A 20,339-nucleotide genomic window follows, 5' to 3' on the forward strand; every position below is an offset into this window, starting at 1 on the left:
GATATTATAATTAACTGTGGACTGATCTCTACACAGTTCAGATTTGATTGATTGGTTAATTAATTGATTGATTGGCTGATTAGACCATTAGAAAAATGCTAGGTCTACACACCAGCCATATAATTGACTGTCTGAATAAGGACACATTCGGTATCATGTTCAGTTACTACTACAAGCTGTTAACATGTTGCAATGTAATACTGTAAATGTTGCCTAATTATCTCACTACACTCAATATGAGGATGGTAGCAGAGAACAACTGCCCCCTTACATTTAGGATTTCAAGTTTAAAGCCGACCGCGGTACTGGTGGCATTGTTTCCAGGAAATAGGATCCCCCATTGTACTGAATGGGGAAATGGCAATTTTCCTGGTCAATATTCGTGGATATGTAAAGAAAAAACTAAAAACACAATCATAGTATCAATAATTAGTTATATTTCACTAGAAGCGATTACTTTAAAATCACACACAGACGAAGTTAAAAGGATAATTTAGTTGCTAACGGCAACCTGCAGTATCTCGGTCGGCCTTCAAGTTGATATACTCAATAAGACCGGGCAGCACTGAGCTAGCCTGCCACGTCACTTCCTAAAGTAGCTTCAAATGTGCATGCGATGTTTAAAAAAACTCCTCCATGTAGCAAGACGGTGACACGCTGAAATGACACTTCCTGATCTTCAAACGCGCCACTGAGGCTTCTCATAGTAAACAATGTGGTTACGTCATCGATGGCTTCGTCCATATTTATTTTTTCAGACTTGGGTAGTAGGACATCCCCTGCCACAACCAGGCAGGCATGAAAATACCATAGACAGCCTGCAGCGGACCATACCACTATGACAACAAAATTAGGGATATCATCTAATTTCTTTGATGATTAAATAATTTACAAACAACGTCTACCTTTCTTGGCAACAAATTGTATTATTTTTATCCTTACGCGAACGACATGGACATGAAATGGCACGCAGGATATTTTGGACACCCCTACATCGATATAATGGGACATGCCCAGTGAACTGATCATGTGACATTTTCCGTGTCGCCATTTTCTGCAGCTACACCGGTGTTCCTGTGAAGAGGTGGCTTCTTCTTGTCGTCCCTGTGTTGCATGAAAGGCCTTGCAATTGAAAGTCTTGAGAATCGACAGAAACGTTGACGTTTAAAAGAAAGGAAATACACGGTTGTGCGCTTTCACTGTCAGTAGCTTTTCCCTGAGCGCGTGGAAGAATGTCGTCAGAAAGCCCCGAGTACTCCCCGTTCTTTGCAGTGATGGGAGCCTCTGCGGCTATGGTCTTCAGCGGTAAAGTTAACTACACAACACCCTCGTTTAATCATATGTCTCATATGCCTCGTTCAATCATAAGCTCTGTGTGTGTGTGTGTGTGTGTGTGTGTGTGTGTGTGTGTGTGTGTGTGTGTGTGTGTGTGTGTGTGTGTGTGGTCTTATATTACTCTCGGTCGAAATGTCTACTACTAAGGAATTTTGTGTCGAATATGGAGCGGGCAAGTAAAAAAAAAAACTAGGAGGATGCGGTTGCTTGTTAGATAACTGGCCATCACACCTGTCATGTGAGGGGGTAGGTATTCGGACTGGAGATGACGTTGTCATTGACGAAACAAGCTGGCCAATTTCTATTGATACAGTTTGATGTACACTACCGGTCAAAAGTTTTAGGACACCTACTCATTCAAGGGTTTTTCTTTATTTTTACAATTTTCTACATTGTAGAATAATAGGTAAGACGTTAAAATGATGAAATAACACATGGAATCATGTAGTAACCAAAAACGTTTTAAACAAATCAAAATATATGTTATATTTGAGATTCTTCAAATAGCCACCCTTTGCCTTGATGACAACTTTGCACACTCTTGGCATTCTCTCAACCAGCTTCACCTAGAATGCTTTTCCAACAGTCTTGAAGGAGTTCCCACATATGCTGAGCACTTGTTGGCTGCTTTTCCTTCACTCTGCAGTCCGACTCATCCCAAATCATCCCAAATCATCTCAATTTGGTTGAGGTCGGGGGATTGTGGAGGCCAGGTCATCTGATGCAGCACTCCATCACTCTTCTTCTTGGTAAAATAGCCCTTACACAGCCTGGAGGTGTGTTGGGTCATTGTCCTGTTGAGGAACAAATTATCGTCCCACTAAGCCCAAACCAGATGGGATGGCGTATTGCTACAGAATACTGTTATAGCCATGCTGGTTGAGTGTGCCTTGAATTCTAAATAAATCAGACAGTGTAACCAGCAAAGCACCCCCACACCATAACACCACCACCTCCATGCTTTATGGTGGGAAATACACATGCAGAGATCATCCGTTCACCCACACTGCGTCTCACAAAGACACGGCGGTTGGAACAAAAAATCTCAAATTTGGACTCCAGACCAAAGGACACATTTCCACCGGTTTAATGTCCATTGCTCGTGTTTCTTGACACAAGCAAGTGTCTTCTTCTTATTGTTGTCCTTTAGTAGTGGTTTCTTTGCAGCAAATCGACCATGAAGGCCTGATCCACTCAGTCCCCTCTGAACAGTTGATGTTGAGATGTCTGTTACTTCATTCATTTATTTGGGCTGCAATTTCTGAGGCTGTTAACTCTAATGAACTTATCCTCTGCATCAGAGGTAACTCTGGGTCTTCCATTCCTGTGGTGGTCCTCATGAGAGCCAGTTTCACCATAGCGCTTGATGGTTTTTGCGACTGCACTTGAAGGAACTTTCAAAGTTCTTGAGATTTTCCGTATTGACTGACCTTCATGTCTTAAAGTAATGATGGACTGTCGTTTCTCTTTGCATATTTGAGCTGTTCTTGCCATTATATGGACTTGGTCTTTTACCAAATAGGGCTATCTTCTGTATACCACCCTACCTTATCACAACACAACTGATTGGCTGAAACGCATTAGGAAGGAAGGAAAGAAATTCCACAAATTAACTCTTTTTTTTTGAGAGAGAGAGAATGGCAAGAGGGCGCAAAGCTGTCATTTGTATTTATTAGGGATCCCCATTAGGGGACTACTCTTCCTGGGGTCCAAACATATTAAACCACTTACATATAAAACGGTACATCATATGATATTATTACACCCACTACCCATCTACAATACAAAATGTTTAATACCACCATACAACAATATCACAATGTGTGCGTATGCATGTGTTTATACCCTTGTGTGTGTCTCTTCACAGTCCCCGTTGTTCCATAAGGTGTATTTTTACCTTCTTTTTTTTTTTTCAATCTGATTCTACTGCTTGCATCAGTTACCTGATGTGGAATAGAGTTCCATTTAGTCATGGCTCTGTGTAGTACTGTGCGCCTCCCATAGTCCTGTTCTGGACTTGGGGACTGTGAAGAGACTAGTGGCACGGGTTTCCGAGCTGTGTGATAGTAGTTTAAACAGACAGCTCGGTACATTCAGCTTGTCAACACCTCTTACAAAAACAAGCAGTGATGAAGTCAATCTCTCTTCCACTCTGAGCCAGGAGAGACTGACATGCATGTCGGCTCTCCGTGTACTTTTAAGGGCCAGCCATGCTTCCCTGTTCTGAGCCAACTGCAATTTTCCCAAGTTCCTCTTTGTGGCACCTGACGAAAATACTGAACAGTTGTCTAGGTGAGACAAATTTAGGGCCTGTAGGACCTGCCTTGTTAATAGTGTTAAGAAGGCAGAGCAGCGCTTAAATTATGGACATACTTTTCACCATCTTAGCTACTGTTGTATCAATATGCTTTGACTATGACAGTCTACAATACAGGGTTACTCCAAGCAGTTTAGTCTCCTCAGCTTGCTAAATTTCCACATTCATTACGAGATGTACAGTTGAAGTCGGAAGTTTACATACACCTTAGCGAAATACATTTAAACTCAGTTTTTCACAATCCCTGACATTTAATCCTAGTAAAGATACCCTGTTTTAGGTCAGTTAGGATCACCACTTTATTTTAAGAATGTGAATGTCAGAATAATAGAGAGAATGACTTATTTCAGCTTTTATTTCTTTCATCACATTCCCAGTGGGTCAGAAGTTTACATACACTCAATTAGTATTTGGTAGCATTGCCTTTTAAACTGCTTAACTTGGGTCAAACATTTCGGGTAGCCTTCCACAAGCTTCCCACAATAAGTTGGGTGAATTTTGGCCCATTCCTCCTGACAGAGCTGGTGTAACTGAGTCAGGTATGTAGGCCTCCTTGTTTGCACACGCTTTTTCAGTTCTGCCCACAAAATGTCTATATGATTGAGGTCCGTGCTTTGTGATGGCCACTCCAATACCTTGACTTTGTTGTCCTTAAGCCATTTTGCCACAAGTTTGGAAGTATGCTTGGGGTCATTGACCGTTTGGAAGACCCATTTGCGACCAAGCTTTAACTTCCTGACTGATGTCTTGAGGTGTTACTTCAATATATCCACATAATTTTCCTTCCTCATAATGCCATCTATTTTGTGAAGTGCACCAGTCCCTCCTGCAGCAAAGCACCCCCACAGCATGATGCTGCCACCCCCGTGCTTCACGGTTGGGATGGTTTTCTTCGGCTTGCAAGCCCCCCCTTTTTCCTCCAAACATAACGATGGTCATTATGGCCAAACAGTTATATTTTTGTTTCATCAGACCAGAGGACATTTCTCAAAGTACAATCTTTGTCCCCGTGTGCAGTTGCAAACCGTAGTCTGGCTTTTTTATGGCGGTTTTGGAGCAGTGGCTTCTTCCTTGCTGAGCGGCCTTGAACGTGGTACCTTCAGGCATTTGGAAATTGCTCCCAAGGATGAACCATACTTGTGGAGGTCTACAATTTCCTTTGTGAGGTCTTGGCTGATTTATTTTGATTTTCCCATGATGTCAAGCAAAGAGGCACTGAGTTTGAAGGTAGGCCTTGAAATACATCCACAGGTACACCTCCAATTGACTCAAATGATGTCAATTAGCCTAAGTTTCTAAAGCCATGATATAATTTTCTAGAATTTTCAAAGCTGTTTAAAGGCACAGTCAACTTACTTTATGTAAACTTCTGACCCACTGGAATTGTGATACAGTGAAATAATCTGCCTGTAAACAATTGTTGGAAAAATCATGCACAAAGTACATGTCCTAACCGACTTGCCAAAACTATAGTTTGTTAACAAGAAATTTGTGGAGTGGTTGAAAAACAAGTTTTAATGACTCCAACCTAAGTGAATGTAAACTTCCGTCTTCAACTGTAGTTGAAGTTTAGTGACTGTTTTGATCCAAATTTACCCAAAGCCAATGGCATGTCGTTAGTAAAGATGGAAAAGGCAAGGGGCCTAGAGAGCTGCCCTGGGGAATTCCTGAATCTACCTGGTTTATTTTTGAGAGGCTTCCATTAAAGAACACACTCTGTGTTCTGTTAGACAAGTAACTCTTTTATCCACATTATAGCAGGGGGTGTAAAGCCATAACACAAGTTTTTCCAGCAGCAGATTATGATCGATAATGTCAAAAGCCGCACTGAAGTCTAATAAAACAGCCCCCACAATCTTTTTATCATCAATTTCTCTCAGCCAATCATCAGTCATTTTTGTAAGTGCTGTGCTTGTTGAATGTCCTTCTCTATAAGCATGCTGAAGTTTGTCAATTTGTTTACAGTAAAATAGCATTTTATCTGGTCAAACACAATTTTTTCCAATAGTTTACTAAGGTTTGGTAACCGGCTATTTGAGCCAGTAAAGGGGGCTTTACTATTCTTAGGTAGCAGAATGACTTTTGCTTCTCTCCAAGCCTGGGGGCACACACATTCTAGTAGGCTTAAATTGAAAATATGGCAAATAGGAGTGTTAATATGGTCCGTTATTATCCTCAGCAATTTTCCATCCAAGTTGTCAGACCCCGGTGGCTTGTCATTGTTAATAGACAATTTTTTCACCTCTTCCATACTGACTTTACGGAGTTCAAAATTACAATGCTTGTCTTTCATAGTTTAGTCAGATATACTTGGATGTATAGTGTCAGAAATTGTTGCTGGCATGTCATGCCTAAGTTTGCTAATCTTGCCAATGAAAAAAGTATTCAAGTAGTTGGCAATATCAGTTGGTTTTGTGATGAATGAGCCATCTGATTCAATGAATGTGGAGCTGAGTTTTGCCTTTTTTCCCAAATTGTCATTTAAGGTGCTCCAAAGCTTTTTACTATCATTCTTTGTCATTTATCCTTGTTTCATAGTGTTGTTTCTTCTTCTTTTTATTCAGTTTAGTCACATGATTTCTCAATTTGCAATACGTTTGCCAATCGGTTGTGCAGTCAGACTTATTTGCCATTCCTTTTGCCTCATCCCTCTCAACCATACAATTTTTCAATTCCTCATCAATCCATGGGGATTTAACAGATTTTACAGTCATTTTCTTAATGGTTGCATGCTTATTAGTAACTGGAATAAGCAAATTCATAAATGTGTCAAGTGCAGTGTCTGTCTGCTCATCATTACACACCACGGACCAACATATATTCTTTACATCAACAATATAGGAATCACTACAAAACGTATTGGATACCTCTTATACACAATATTAGGTATCTCTGCAGCATTAGTAAAGATATGATCAATGGATGTTGATGATGTAATTCCTGTACTGTTTGTAACCACCCTGGTAGGTTGACTGATAACCTGAACCAGGTTGCAGGCACTGGTTACAGTTTGAAGCTTTCTCTTGAGTGGGCATCCTGATGAAAGCCAGTCAATCTTTAAATCACCCAGAAAGTATACCTCGCTATTGATATCACATACATTATGCATTTACATTTTAGTCATTTAGCAGACGCTCTTATCCAGAGCGACTTACAGGAGCAATTAGGGTTAAGTGCCTTGCTCAAGGGCACAGACAGATTTTTCACCTAGTCAGCTTGGGGATTAGAACCAGCGACCTTTCGGTTACTGGCACAACGCTCTTAACCACTAAGCTACCTGCCGCCCTGCATCAAGCATTTCACACGTTATCCAGATACAGACTGTTCGCACTTGGTTGTCTATAGCAGCTTCCCACCAGAATTGGCTTTAGGTGAGGCAGATGAATCTGTAGCCATATTACTTCAACAGTATTTAACATGAGATCCTCTCTAATCTTCACAGAAATGTGGTTCTGAATATAAACAGCAACACCACCATTGGCATTTCTATATTTTCTGTAAATGTTATAACCTTGTATTGCTACCACGGTATTATCTAAGTGAGTTTCAGCTTAGCAGCAGTAGATGTGGTCATGTTCTTTATGTTAGTGCAGGGAGAGCTGCACACTGTGGACTGCCTCCTCGGGCACACCGGCTCAGTGCTAACAGTATAAATCTGGTTCCTAGGCACATGATCACTGCAGGATCAGCAGAGGCACCCAGGGCAGCTAGAGGGACACAAACCAGGTTACCCACGTTGTCTACCGACGCCCCTGATGTAATGTACATTTGCAGAAGCGTTTTGACAACTCTGCATCACAATGGTAGGGATTAGCTGAGCTGGGGTCATTGCTAAGTCATTGTCTCAACGCAAACTTATAATGCTGTGAAAGGATCCAGGAACCAAAATGATTTGGGTGGATCCCATCCTCCTTATAAAACGTGTTTTGTTTCCAAAAGGTATTTAAATTGTCAACAAAAGTTACACCCATTGAGCTGCAATAATCACGTAGCCAGTTGTGAAGAGCAAGAATCCTGCTAAAGTGTTCAATGCCACGATTCATAGAGGGCACAGGGCCAGATATGTTTTTTTTGTTAGTTTCTAACAGAGTCAATCATCTCTTTTTAAATTCAGTTTCAACTGTTCAGAGCTGTTCTTCATAATGTCAATAAAACCCACATGGACTACAATAGAATCGATTTCCATGTCCTGACGTAATACATTCGGGAGCAGCTTAGTAATGTCATTTACTCGTTCTCCGGGTTAGTACATTGTTTTTGCAACAGGAACGGTCACATTTCTTACCATGGAGCTGCCCAAAATCTTGGCTGGCGAGATGGACGAGGAAATCCGCCCACTTCCACGCTTCACATGATACAGGCATCCGACAGATGGAGAATCCCCGCTCGATCCAGAGCAGGGACGGAAGGTTGCCGACGTCGACTTCGAAATCGTAGTTGTAGGCACTGCTGCCGCAGACACAGGCACCCCCAGCGACGAAGGTGCAGGAAGATCAGACTCCAGGACGGCGAAACTATTCGTTGTTTGTATTCGCTCCGGGCCTCTCGTTGGGAGTGTAGACTGCTTTGCGCAAGGTCACTGTCTTTGGCTTCCACGGCTCGTGACATGTGACCATCGTTGATTGATTGCCTTTCTCCTCATGCTGTGTTCCTTCGACGGCCAGATGGGGGAGCTCCGGGCAACACCGGCCAGTCGGATAACGACAAACGACAAGGCGGAGATGCATCCAACAAGCGTGAACGCCTTCCAGCCACTGGCGTAGAATATGTAAACCTTCCACTCTGCGTTTTCCCCAGTTTCTTACGTAGGCTGGCAACCTGCGTGATCAAGGAAGCCACCTCAAGCCTATAATCCTCGGCAAGTAAACAATTGCTGCATTGGAATTCCGAGTGATCCGGTTTGTCCCGAAACAATGCGTAATAGAAAGCTCCTACAGCGCTGGAACTGTTCATTTAGTACTCCAGACAAAGAGGGCTCCATTGCAAAACTCATCTGGTACCAACTTCGTTAGCTTGATGGCTGGCAGCTTAGCGTCTCTGTCAAGCAGGCTTCAACCTGTCTCTTAAGCGGGATTCCGGGACAAGAAATGGCAGTCCTAGCTGTTAAAAGCTATCTGCATCGTGGAATCCACGCAAAAACAAGTTCTGTATTCGTATTTTGTCATCAATTCAAAGGGTGGCTATTTGAAGAATCTCAAACATAAAATATATTTAACACTCATTTGCAACTGTTGGACTAATGATTACACCCTATATCAGCTAGATCCAGGCAAGAGTGTGCAAGGCGGTATTGAATGTCACTGTCTGTCCATGTGTCACTGTCTGTCACCTCAAACGTTTCTCTCGACCTTTGTGCACCTACGTTGTAAACTTTCATTCATAGGCTAGGATGTAGCAACCTCATGATGGGTATATGGAAAATTTGAGTGTCATGTAGTAGTCTAAACCTATCGCTGTTACATTGAGCTGGGTAAATGGAATATGAATGACAGTCATCCAATATGCTGTAATAGAAATAAGGCCATGCTCACAGAAAATACAATTGTCCTCCCTCATCTTAAACGGCACTGGTTCAGATAATCTGGTAAACCGTGTGGGCAATAGCATACACATCAGTATCATCGGCATACATGTGCAGGTTACAGTGTTTTACAGACAAGTCGATATTATTAATGTAAACAGTAAAAAATACAGGACCCATAATCAACCCCTGCGGGAAAACTTTCGTTATATCCAGGAAACCTGATTTAAAACCATCAGTAGATATACAGTGGGGGGGGGAAAAAGTATTTAGTCAGCCACCAATTGTGCAAGTTCTCCCACTTAAAAAGATGAGAGAGGCCTGTAATTTTCATCATAGGTACACGTCAACTATGACAGACAAATTGAGGAAAAAAAATCCAGAATATCACATTGTAGGATTTTATATGAATTTATTTGCAAATTATGGTGGAAAATAAGTATTTGGTCACCTACAAACAAGCAACATTTCTGGCTCTCACAGACCTGTAACTCTTTCTTGAAGAGGCTCCTCTGTCCTCCACTCGTTACCTGTATTAATGGCACCTGTTTGAACTTGTTATCAGTATAAAAGACACCTGTCCACAACCTCAAACAGTCACACTCCAAACTCCACTATGGCCAAGACCAAAGAGCTGTCAAAGGACACCGGAAACACAATTGTAGACCTGCACCAGGCTGGGAAGACTGAATCTGCAATAGGTAAGCAGCTTGGTTTGAAGAAATCAACTGTGGGAGCAATTATTAGGAAATGGAAGACATACAAGACCACTGATAATCTCCCTCGATCTGGGGCTCCACGCAAGATCTCACCCCGTGGGGTCAAAATGATCACAAGAACGGTGAGCAAAAATCCCAGAACCACACGGAGGGACCTAGTGAATGACCTGCAGAGAGCTGGGACCAAAGTAACAAAGCCTACCATCAGTAACACACTACGCCGCCAGGGACTCAAATCCTGCAGTGCCAGACGTGTCCCCCTACTTAAGCAAGTACATGTCCAGGCCCGTCTGAAGTTTGCTAGAGTGCATTTGGATGATCCAGAAGAGGATTGGGAGAATGTCATATGGTCAGATGAAACCAAAATAGAACTTTTTGGTAAAAACTCAACTCGTCGCGTTTGGAGGACAAAGAATGCTGAGTTGCATCCAAAGAACACCATACCTACTGTGAAGCATGGGGGTGGAAACATCATGCTTTGGGGATGTTTTTCTGCAAAGGGACCAGGACGACTGATCCGTGTAAAGGAAAGAATGAATGGGGCCATGTATCGTGAGATTTTGATTGAAAACCTCCTTCCATCAGCAAGGGCATTGAAGATTAAACGTGGCTGGGTCTTTCAGCATGACAATGATCCCAAACACACCGCCCGGGCAACGAAGGAGTGGCTTCGTAAGAAGCATTTCAAGGTCCTGGAGTGGCCTAGCCAGTCTCCAGATCTCAACCCCATAGAAAATCTTTGGAGGGAGTTGAAAGTCTGTGTTGCCCCAAAACATCACTACTCTAGAGGAGATCTGCATGGAGGAATGGGCCATAATACCAGCAACAGTGTGTGAAAACCGTGTGAAGACTTACAGAAAACGTTTGACCTGTGTCATTGCCAACAAAGGGTATATAACAAAGTATTGAAAAACTTTTGTTATTGACCAAATACTTATTTTCCACCATAATTTGCAAATAAATTCATAAAAAATCCTACAATGTGATTTTCCTGAATTTTTTTCTGATTTTGTCTGTCATAGTTGATGTGTACCTATGATGAAAATTACAGGCCTCATCTTTTTAAGTGGGAGAACTTGCACAATTGGTGGCTGACTAAATTCTTTTTTCCCCCACTGTATATGGTTAAGTATGAGAGTATTTTGGTGAAGATAGGAATGTGATTTTAGTCTTCTAATGAGATAATAGTTTTTCATATAAACTATGCACAGTGAATAGCCACGCCCCGAGTGACATCAGAGATCTTGTATAATAATAATAATAATAATAATAATAATAATAATAATAATAATATGCCATTTAGCAGACGCTTTTATCCAAAGCGACTTACAGTCATGCGTGCATAATTTTTTTTTTTTGTGTATGGGTGGTCCCGGGGATCGAACCCACTACCTTGGCGTTACAAGCGCCGTGCTCTACCAGCTGAGCTACAGAGGACCACATGATGGAACGCCCCTTTTACCCCGAGTGCATAAAAAGCCTTGAAAAACAAATCAACCTTTAGACCAGCAGACGTGAAGCGTGAGCCTAAAGTTGCAAACGGTTGAATTTCTACCAGACCAGTAAGCCCCACGGCTTAAAATGGTTGACACTCTACAAGATCAAGAAGCGTGAAGCTGAAGCTACATGTTACAAAATGGTTAGACTAGAAAGACCAAAACACGTTAGACCACACTTTTGAAATGGAGAAACTCTCAACCTCTACACGAGGTGAAGAAGACAATGCACTAGACCTTATTTCAGTCTGCAGCTGGCATGTATAGTCGTCTAGAGAACATTCACTAAAGACACGAGATCGAGGACAATCCCTCTGAGAACCGCTGGTACATCTGAAGTATCCATTCTAACCAGCACTATGACCAGAAACTCTACCAAGGACATTGGGATCTCTGGTGGGCAAACCAGAGTCCTACATCAACTCGACAATCGAGGATAGCTACACGTAAATACATGTTGCATTTCTATTCCGAATGAGCTTTATTAGGGTGCATAAGTATTATGATTACTGTGAGCATAGTCTCCAAAGTAACCACGATAGTTTGAATCTCTCTCTCCCTTCCATTCTGACCCCTCCACTACCCAACCATTCATGCTAATGTTAGTCCAGTCCACTAGGGACCTGTTTTCATTGTATTACATTAGTAATCAATAACCTATGTGTGTTTGTTATTATTTAGTTAGTAAATAAATAATTAAGCCAATTTGTGTATTGCTGATTCATCAATAAGGTTAGGGTTTTTGCAGGTTCAAGGATTATGCGACGTTCAGAATGAGACTGATAAGAGGTCATTATTTAATAAGTGACTTATCGATATATATCTTCTAAGAGATTAATTCGGGAGATGGCAACTCGTTAAACAACTTCTTCCGTGGTGCCCCAAATTCCTAATGAGTTAATTGTTACATGATTAATTTAATAGAGTGACAATTAAATATAGTTAGGTGATTCGATAAATAACAGTCATACATTAAAGTAAGTCACGTCACGACACTCTGCAGTTGTGCATTTAGTTTGCAAATTTAGTAGCTTGTTAGCTATCTAGCTAAATGGTTAGCTTCTTCCAAAATCAAGCTTAGCTTGGTAACAGCAGAGAATCCCCTCCTGGATCAAAAGCCTTGCTGTCTAATATTTGTTTTGTGCGTGCACCAAACTGTGAGTAGCATTTTTGAGTTACTTGTAAAACTTTGAGCTGGAATGTCTGTCTTGCAAATAGTTTAGGTCAGAGACTGTATAAAATATCCGCAGTGCGCTCCTTAGCATTTAGTTAGCATTTTCTGTGATTTTACATGGACTTGTTAGCATTGCTAACCTTCTGATTAAGCGTCTCAGTGGGGTTTGAAAATAGCGCCCCTTGTGATCTGTGACTATATTACTGAATATCTCGGAATGGCACAATGTCGGTATGACAATCTGGATACCGCCCAAGTCCAACCCCTTGTGTGCGTGCCCCACACTGATATTTGTGGAGGAGGTGTGAAAATAGGCTACATGGCTAATTAGAGTAGTGTGGACGATAGGCTGGTTAAACCAGACTGACTGTTGGCCTCGCTCTCTGGGATTTTTTCACTTCAGTTTGGCTAGGCTAGCTCTACTGCCTTCGGGGTTCAGCACTGCATGTCCCCATTATCTCTCATTCAGGGACTAAAATGAACACCTGCCAAATGCGGGTAGATTTTGGCATTGGCGGGTCAAATTCCCCAGCCACGTTGGCAGGTGGTCAGGCTCCACAGTTACATTTCACTCGCATTTGTGAATACAAATAGTCAAGTATGATCACATTTAGAGAAAAATTAATTCTGCAGTAGCTATTTTCAAAGTATTTCTACCATTTTGTTTCATAGCTGGTAAATTTAATTGCACAGTCAAGGAACTACAAATCCTATAGCCTATTCCACCTTGCGCTTCAACACTGCACATGAAGAGCTGAGTTGAAAGATTCATTTTTAGAAGCGTTGCACACACATAAGTTGGTCTAATTTACTTGAAACGAAACTCTACTGAAGTGAGACTTTGTCCTTGTCTCTTGGCTATTTACACTGAACAAAAATATAAACGCAACATGCAATGTGTTGGTTTCATGAGCTGAAATAAAAGATCCCAGAAATGTTCAATATGCACAAAAAGCTTATCTCAAATTTGTTAGTGTACAGAAGCCATCGACACCCGAGGAAGAGAAGCGTAGAGCTGGGTTCACTAGTAGACGTGAGATATTTAAGAATTTCATATTTTTTGATAGAAAGCTTACGCCTGTTGTATTGCTGTTTAGATATGATGACACGTAAAGGATGTACAGTTGAAGTCGGAAGTTTACATACACTTAGGTTGGAGTCATTAAAACTCGTTTTTCAACCACTCCACACATTTCTTGTTAACAAACTATAGTTTTAGCAAGTCGGTTAGGACATCTACTTTGTGCATGACACAAGTAATTTTTCCAACAATTGTTTACAGACAGATTATTTCACTTATAATTCACTGTATCACAATTCCAGCGGGTCAGAAGTTTACATACACTAAGTTGAGTGTGCCGTTAAACAGCTAGGAAAATTCCAGGAAATGATGTCATGGCTTTAGAAGCTTCTGATAGGCTAATTGACATCATTTGAGTCAATTGGAGGTGTGGATGTATTTCAAGGCCTGCCTTCAAACTCGGTGCCTCTTTGCTTGACATCATGGGAAAATCAAAAGAAATCAGCTAAGACCTCAGAAAAAAAATGTTGACCTCCACGAGTCTGGTTCATCCTTGGGAGCAATTTCCAAACGCCTGAAGGTACCATGTTCATCTCTACAAACAATAGTACGCAAGTATAAACACCATGGGACCATGCAGCCGTCAAACCGCTCAGGAAGGAGACGCGTACTGTCTCCTAGAGATGAACGTACTTTGGTGTGAGAAGTGCAAATCAATCCCAGAACAACAGCAAAGGACCTTGTGAAGATGCTGGAGGAAACGGGTACAAAAGTATCTATATCCACAGTAAAACGAGTCCTATATCGACATAACCTGAAAGGCCGCTCAGCAAGGAAGAAGCCACTGCTCCAAAACCGCCATAAAAAAGACAGACTACGGTTTGCAACTGCACGTGGGGACAAAGATTGTACTTTTTGGAGAAATGTCCTCTCGTCTGATGGCATCATGAGGAAGGAAAATTGTGGATATATTGAAGCAACATCTCAAGACATCAGTCAGGAAGTTAAAGCTTTGTCGCAAATGGGTCTTCCAAATGGACAATGACCCCAAGCATACTTCCAAAGTTGTGGCCAAATGGCTTAAGGACATCAGTCAAGGTATTGGAGTGGCCATCACAAAGCCCTGACCTCAATCCTATAGAACGTTTGTGGGCAGAACTGAAAAAGCGTGTGCAAGCAAGGAGGCCTACAAACCTGACTCAGTTACACCAGCTCTGTCAGGAGGAATGGGCCAAAATTCACCCAACTTATTGTGGGAAGCTTGTGGAAGGCTACCGGAAACGTTTGACCCAAGTTAAACAATTTAAAGGCAATGCTACCAAATACTAATTGAGTGTATGTACACTTCTGACCCACTGGGAATGTGATGAAATAAATAAAAGCTGAAATAAATAATTCTCTCTACTATTATTCAGACATTTCACATTCTTGATCGTAACTGACCTAAAACAGGACATTTTTACTAGGATTAAATGTCAGGAATTGTGAAATACTGAGTTTAAATGTATTTGGCTAAGGTGTATGTAAACTTCTGACTTCAACTGTATGAAGGTGCATTTCTCATTTGCCAAGATAATCCATCCACCTGACAGGTGTGGCATATCAAGAAGCTGATTAAATAACATGATCATTACACAAGTGCACCTTGTGCTGGGGACAGTAAAGGCCACTCTAAAATGTGCAGTTTTGTCACACAACACAATGCCACAGGTTTTGCGGGAGCGTGCAATTGGCATGCTGACTGCCCAACAGAGCTGTTGCCAGAGAATTTGGCCATAAAAAATTAAAAAATACTCCCCTTTTCTCCCAATTTTCGTGATATCCAATTGCGATCCAATTACAATCTTGTCTCATTGCTTCAACTCCCCAATGGGCTCGGAAGAAGCAAAGGTTGAGTCATACGGCCTCTGATACATGACCCACCAAACCGCACTCCTTAACACCCACCAGCTTAACCCGGAAGCAAGCCCCACCAATGTGTCGGAGGAAACACTGTTCAACTGACAACCAAAGTCAACCTGCAGGCAACCGGCCCGCCACAAGGAGTCGCTAGAGCGCGATGAGCCAAGTAAAGCCCCCCCGGCCAAACCCTCCCCTAACCCGGACGATGCTGGGCTAATTGTGCGCCATCCTATGGGACTCCCGGTTGTGACACAGCCTGGGAACGAACCTGGGTCTGTAGTGTTGCAGTGCCTTAGACCGCTGCGCCACTCGGGAGGCCACTGAGGAGTATGTCTGTCTGTCTGTAATAAAGCACTTTTGTGGGGAAAAACTAATTCTTACTGGCTGGGCCTGGCTCCCCAGTGGGTGGTCCTGGCTCCCAAGTGGGTGGGCCTATGCCCTCCAAGGCCCACCCATGGCAGCGCCCTTGCCCAGTCATGTGAAATCCATAAATTAGGGCCTAATGAATTTATTTCAATCGACTGATTTCCTTCTATGAACTCTAACTCAGTAAAATCTTTGAAATTGTTGCATGTTGCGTTTTATATTTTTGTTCAGTATACCTCTTGCCCATGCCCATATCAAGCCAATGCTTTTTTAGATTTGTGGAAAGTAATGAACAAGTGTACACTTCAGGAGAAAGGATATATTATTGGGACACACACCTTGTTTTCTCTGGCTACATCTGGAGTCTTTCTCTCCGTGGCTCTTTTTAAAAATAATTTTTCCTTAAATCCTCTCCTCGCTGAAAGAACTGACCAGGTGAAAGCCATCCTAATGATGAGCTGAGTTATCGCCATATTGTTTATAGCTGTCAAGTCTTTCAGTACAGTTGAAAGGGAGAAAAGGACTGATTTTTAAGCAATTAAGGCAGCCATATAGGCTCAAGAATTTAGGAACCTTTGCAATCACAGATGGTGCGAGCCTCAGAGTTAAAGGGATAGTTCGGGATGTTGGCAATGTAGACATTTTATCTACTTCCCCAGAGTCAGATGAACTAGTGGATACCATTTTTATGTCTGCGTTCAGTTTGAAGGGAGTTGTTAACTAGCATTAGTTAGCACAATTGTTAACTAGCGTTAGTTAGCACAATTGGTAACTAGCGTTAGCGCAATGACCGGAAGTCTATGGGAACAGTCTTTCCAGTCATTGCGCTAACGCTAGTTAGCATTGGCTCGCGAATGTATCTATAACTTCCTTCATACTGGACGCAGAGACAGACAATTTTAAAACTTGAAACAAGTGTGTTCTGTTGACCAAATAGGATGGTCTTTTTTGAAATTCTAAATTCTCCTTCTCTCCTCCAGCATTGGGGGCGGCCTATGGCACGGCTAAGAGCGGCACGGGCATCGCTGCCATGTCGGTGATGCGGCCGGAGCTCATCATGAAGTCCATCATTCCTGTGGTCATGGCGGGTATCATCGCCATCTACGGGCTGGTGGTGGCGGTGCTCATCGCCAACAACATTTCAGAGAAAGTCACGCTCTACAAGTAAGAGCTCAGACAGTGCAGACGCTAGTTACCCATACTCAAGTCTACCGCTAGGCACTGCATGTCTGAAACGATCTGATTGGTAGTAATATGGTATTGGCTCCACTTGATAGGATTGGTGGATTTTTCACCATATTGTTTTTCAGAAGTATTAGCGATGTACTACTACATCTGTAAACTGATGGTCTGCAATCTCTTTGGGATGCTATGACTGCTATTGTTTTAAATCTCCCCTCTCTCTCTCTCTCCCTCCCCATCTCTTTCTCCTTCTCTCCAACCCATCTCCATCCCTCCTCCTCACTCTTTCTATCCTCTCTCCATCTCGCTCTATCCGTCACCACTCTCTCCTGTAGGAGTTTCCTCCACCTGGGTGCTGGGCTGAGCGTGGGGCTGAGCGGGCTGGCGGCTGGTTTCGCCATCGGCATTGTGGGTGACGCAGGCGTTCGGGGCACCGCCCAGCAGCCCAGGCTTTTCGTGGGCATGATCCTCATCCTGATCTTCGCAGAGGTCCTGGGGCTCTACGGTCTTATCGTGGCTCTCATCCTCTCCACGAAGTAGAGAAATAAAGAAAATAACAAAGTCCTTCCATCCGTCCGTGTACGTCTAGTCAACGCTACGTCATCCATTCCATATATAAACAACTAAGAAATAAAGAAGAAATTGGAGAGCATGCCTTTACGCCCGGTTCCAAATCAACTCCCTTTAGCCACTTCTTTCCTAGTGACACTACTTGATGGTCCTTTGTAGATCTAATAGGTATGAATAAGTGTTAGCAATATGGTAATAGTAAAGCCACATACCTACCCCCTACCTACCTACATTCCTTAATCATGCCTGTCAGATCTACGAGGGAGGCATCTTGAGGTGTTATGGGCTGTGCCCCAAATGGCACCATATTCTCTACATAGTGCACTACTTTTGACCAGAGCTGTATGGGCCATAGTGCTCTGGTCAAAAGTAGTGCACTCAATAGGGAATAGGGTGCGATTTGGGACACGACATGGGGTTGATTTGGGATTGGGAGGGAAGTGAAAAGCGTCTCCTCTATTCCAGTCGTATCTCTTTTCCTGTACAGTCGTCCTTGAGTCCAGTAGTCAACCCCTTGTAAATGTAGTGACGCGTTCGTCCTTCCTTCCTCCCAATTTCCTCTCATTTGTGTGTGTCTGCTAAATTGCTTTTATTATTATTGTTCCTTTGTTTTTGTTTTTTGTTTTAATGTCTGAAGAACTGACTGTTGGACAAATCATTTTTTTTTTTTTTTCTGGGGACCATTTTCACATTAAAGGACCTAACTAATACGAGGACATGGAAACTATATTTTTGTTTTGTTGTTTTTTTCACTAATTATTTATGACGATTTTGAAATGTTAATAAAACTGTTTTAAATGGAACAAAGTCTTTATCGAGTTCCCAATGAGAGAGAGATGTAATGAATGTGTGTAGCTAGGGTTACTATGGAGACTGTCTCTGATGTCCAGATGTGGGCGTTAACTGTGTGTTTATGCGGCGGGCATGTAAAAGTGTGTGGCATGTGAGCGTGCGTGTGTATGCTGTGTAAGTGTGTGTGTTTTAACACTAATACGTCATTCTCAACACTCATTCGTACGGTTGACCTGTAGTACTGGGGTGTTATCATTACTCCAAACGAAAACTAGACAGATTCTATTGGACAGATTCAGGTAGGTTCCCCCCCGTTTGGTCGTAAACTGTTTCCATTGCAAGACGTTATGACAACCCCAGCCGTGGGGTTGCAGTTGCTCACTGTCAGGCCTCGTCTGTCTAATTTCCAATTAAATCTCAACCTCCAAACCACATTTTTTCCCTTGCATTATTTAATGATTTTCTGAAACAATTTTAGAATGGAAGAATAGCTCTTTATCCATTTGCACTGAAATTGTACATTCACTTATTTTCTAGTACTCAACCCAGAAGCAGCACAGGGTCATTTGCGTAGCATTACCTCTGGGGGGTGGTGGTGGGGGGGGGGGGTGTTCAACGGCAGTAAGTAGCACATGGATTTGGATATTGATGCCATTGCCACACTGCCAGCACTACAGATGCAGGCTCAGTCGCAGCCAATGTCTCCTGTCAGCCTTATGTAATTCGTTCCAGCAACAAGCAAGTGGTGGTATGTATGAAATTGATCCTATATGTGCTGTAGTTCTCTGCTGCCAATGACTGGAACGAACTGCAAAAATCTCTGAAGCTGGAGACTCTTATCTCCCTCTAACTTTAAGCATCAGTTGTCAGAGCACCTTACCGATCACTGCACCTGTACACAGCCCATCTGAAATTAGCCCACCCAACTACCTCATCCCCATATTATTTATTTTGCTCATTTGCACCCCAGTATCTCTATTTGCACATCATCTCTTGCACATCTATCATTCCAGTGTTAATACTAATTGTAATTATTTTGCACTATGGCCTATTTATTGCCTTACCTCCATAACTTGCTACATTTGCACACACTGTATATATATTTTCTGTTGTATTTTTGACTTTATGTTTTGTTTTACCCCATATGTAACTCTGTTGTTTGTATCGCACTGCTTTGCTTTATCTTGGCCAGGTCGCAGTTGTAAATGAGAACTTGTTCTCAACTGGCTTACCTTGTTAAATAAAGGTGAAATAAAAGTAGTGTAGGAATGTTAAGCCATGTTCATGTTTCTACAGCAGCACTATACATATACTTTGCGTTCACCATCTTCACCTCTATGCAACTGCACTATAGTTGGAGAGAAAACATTTCCCACTCTGTAACAGATGCACTGCGTTTTGTAGACTTTACCCTTTGCCAGTTTCAAAAAGGTTGTTTCGGAGTGCAAGGGCGAATTGAGTTACTGCACACTTCACAGAGTAGGCGTTCCCTAACGGAAATCTTGGAAATATAAATGCTAGAACGCGCCAATAGGATCTTACTAGCTGGTGCTTGGCTCTGCCCACCTCTTTGCTTGTTCTGCCCACTAGGATTAATTTACTATCATTGGAAACGACAGGCTCTAGTCTATCTTGGGTTAGTTATTTAAAAAAAATCTTAGGTATGAAGTTGGGAAGAAACTGCTTCTCCAATAGAAATCCCGGATCACACTTGTAGGTGACGTCATGGCGACGTTGGCTATCTAAACGCATGCGTAGAAACACGGAATCGTGGTAACGGTCGTTTCGCGCCAAACTGCGCATGTGTAGACCGTCAAATCAAAGGCATTCCTTAGATATAAAGAAATATTTGACGAAAATGAACACGTGTCATTTTCTCACTTTCATGAGGTTGGAATAATAACATGTTGAGCTACTTAAAACATTGGCTCGAATCAAGGTTGT

The 20,339-nt window shown here is 42.3% G+C and overlaps 1 protein-coding gene across 1 annotated transcript; it reads left to right on the plus strand.

The window, feature by feature from the left end:
• Window positions 1-1,018: 1,018 nt before the first annotated feature.
• On the plus strand, window positions 1,019-18,827 carry LOC311149792 (V-type proton ATPase 16 kDa proteolipid subunit c-like). Its single transcript, XM_084187019.1, has 3 exons — window positions 1,019-1,305; window positions 16,832-17,015; window positions 17,369-18,827. The coding sequence occupies exons 1-3, from the start codon at window positions 1,233-1,235 to the stop codon at window positions 17,571-17,573; spliced, it is 462 nt and encodes a 153-aa protein (XP_084043145.1). The 5' UTR covers window positions 1,019-1,232; the 3' UTR covers window positions 17,574-18,827.
• Window positions 18,828-20,339: the final 1,512 nt, after the last annotated feature.

The sequence above is a fragment of the Coregonus lavaretus genome, assembly GCF_964263955.1.
Source record: "Coregonus lavaretus genome assembly, chromosome: 2".
In the NCBI taxonomy this organism is placed as follows: Eukaryota; Metazoa; Chordata; class Actinopteri; order Salmoniformes; family Salmonidae; genus Coregonus; species Coregonus lavaretus.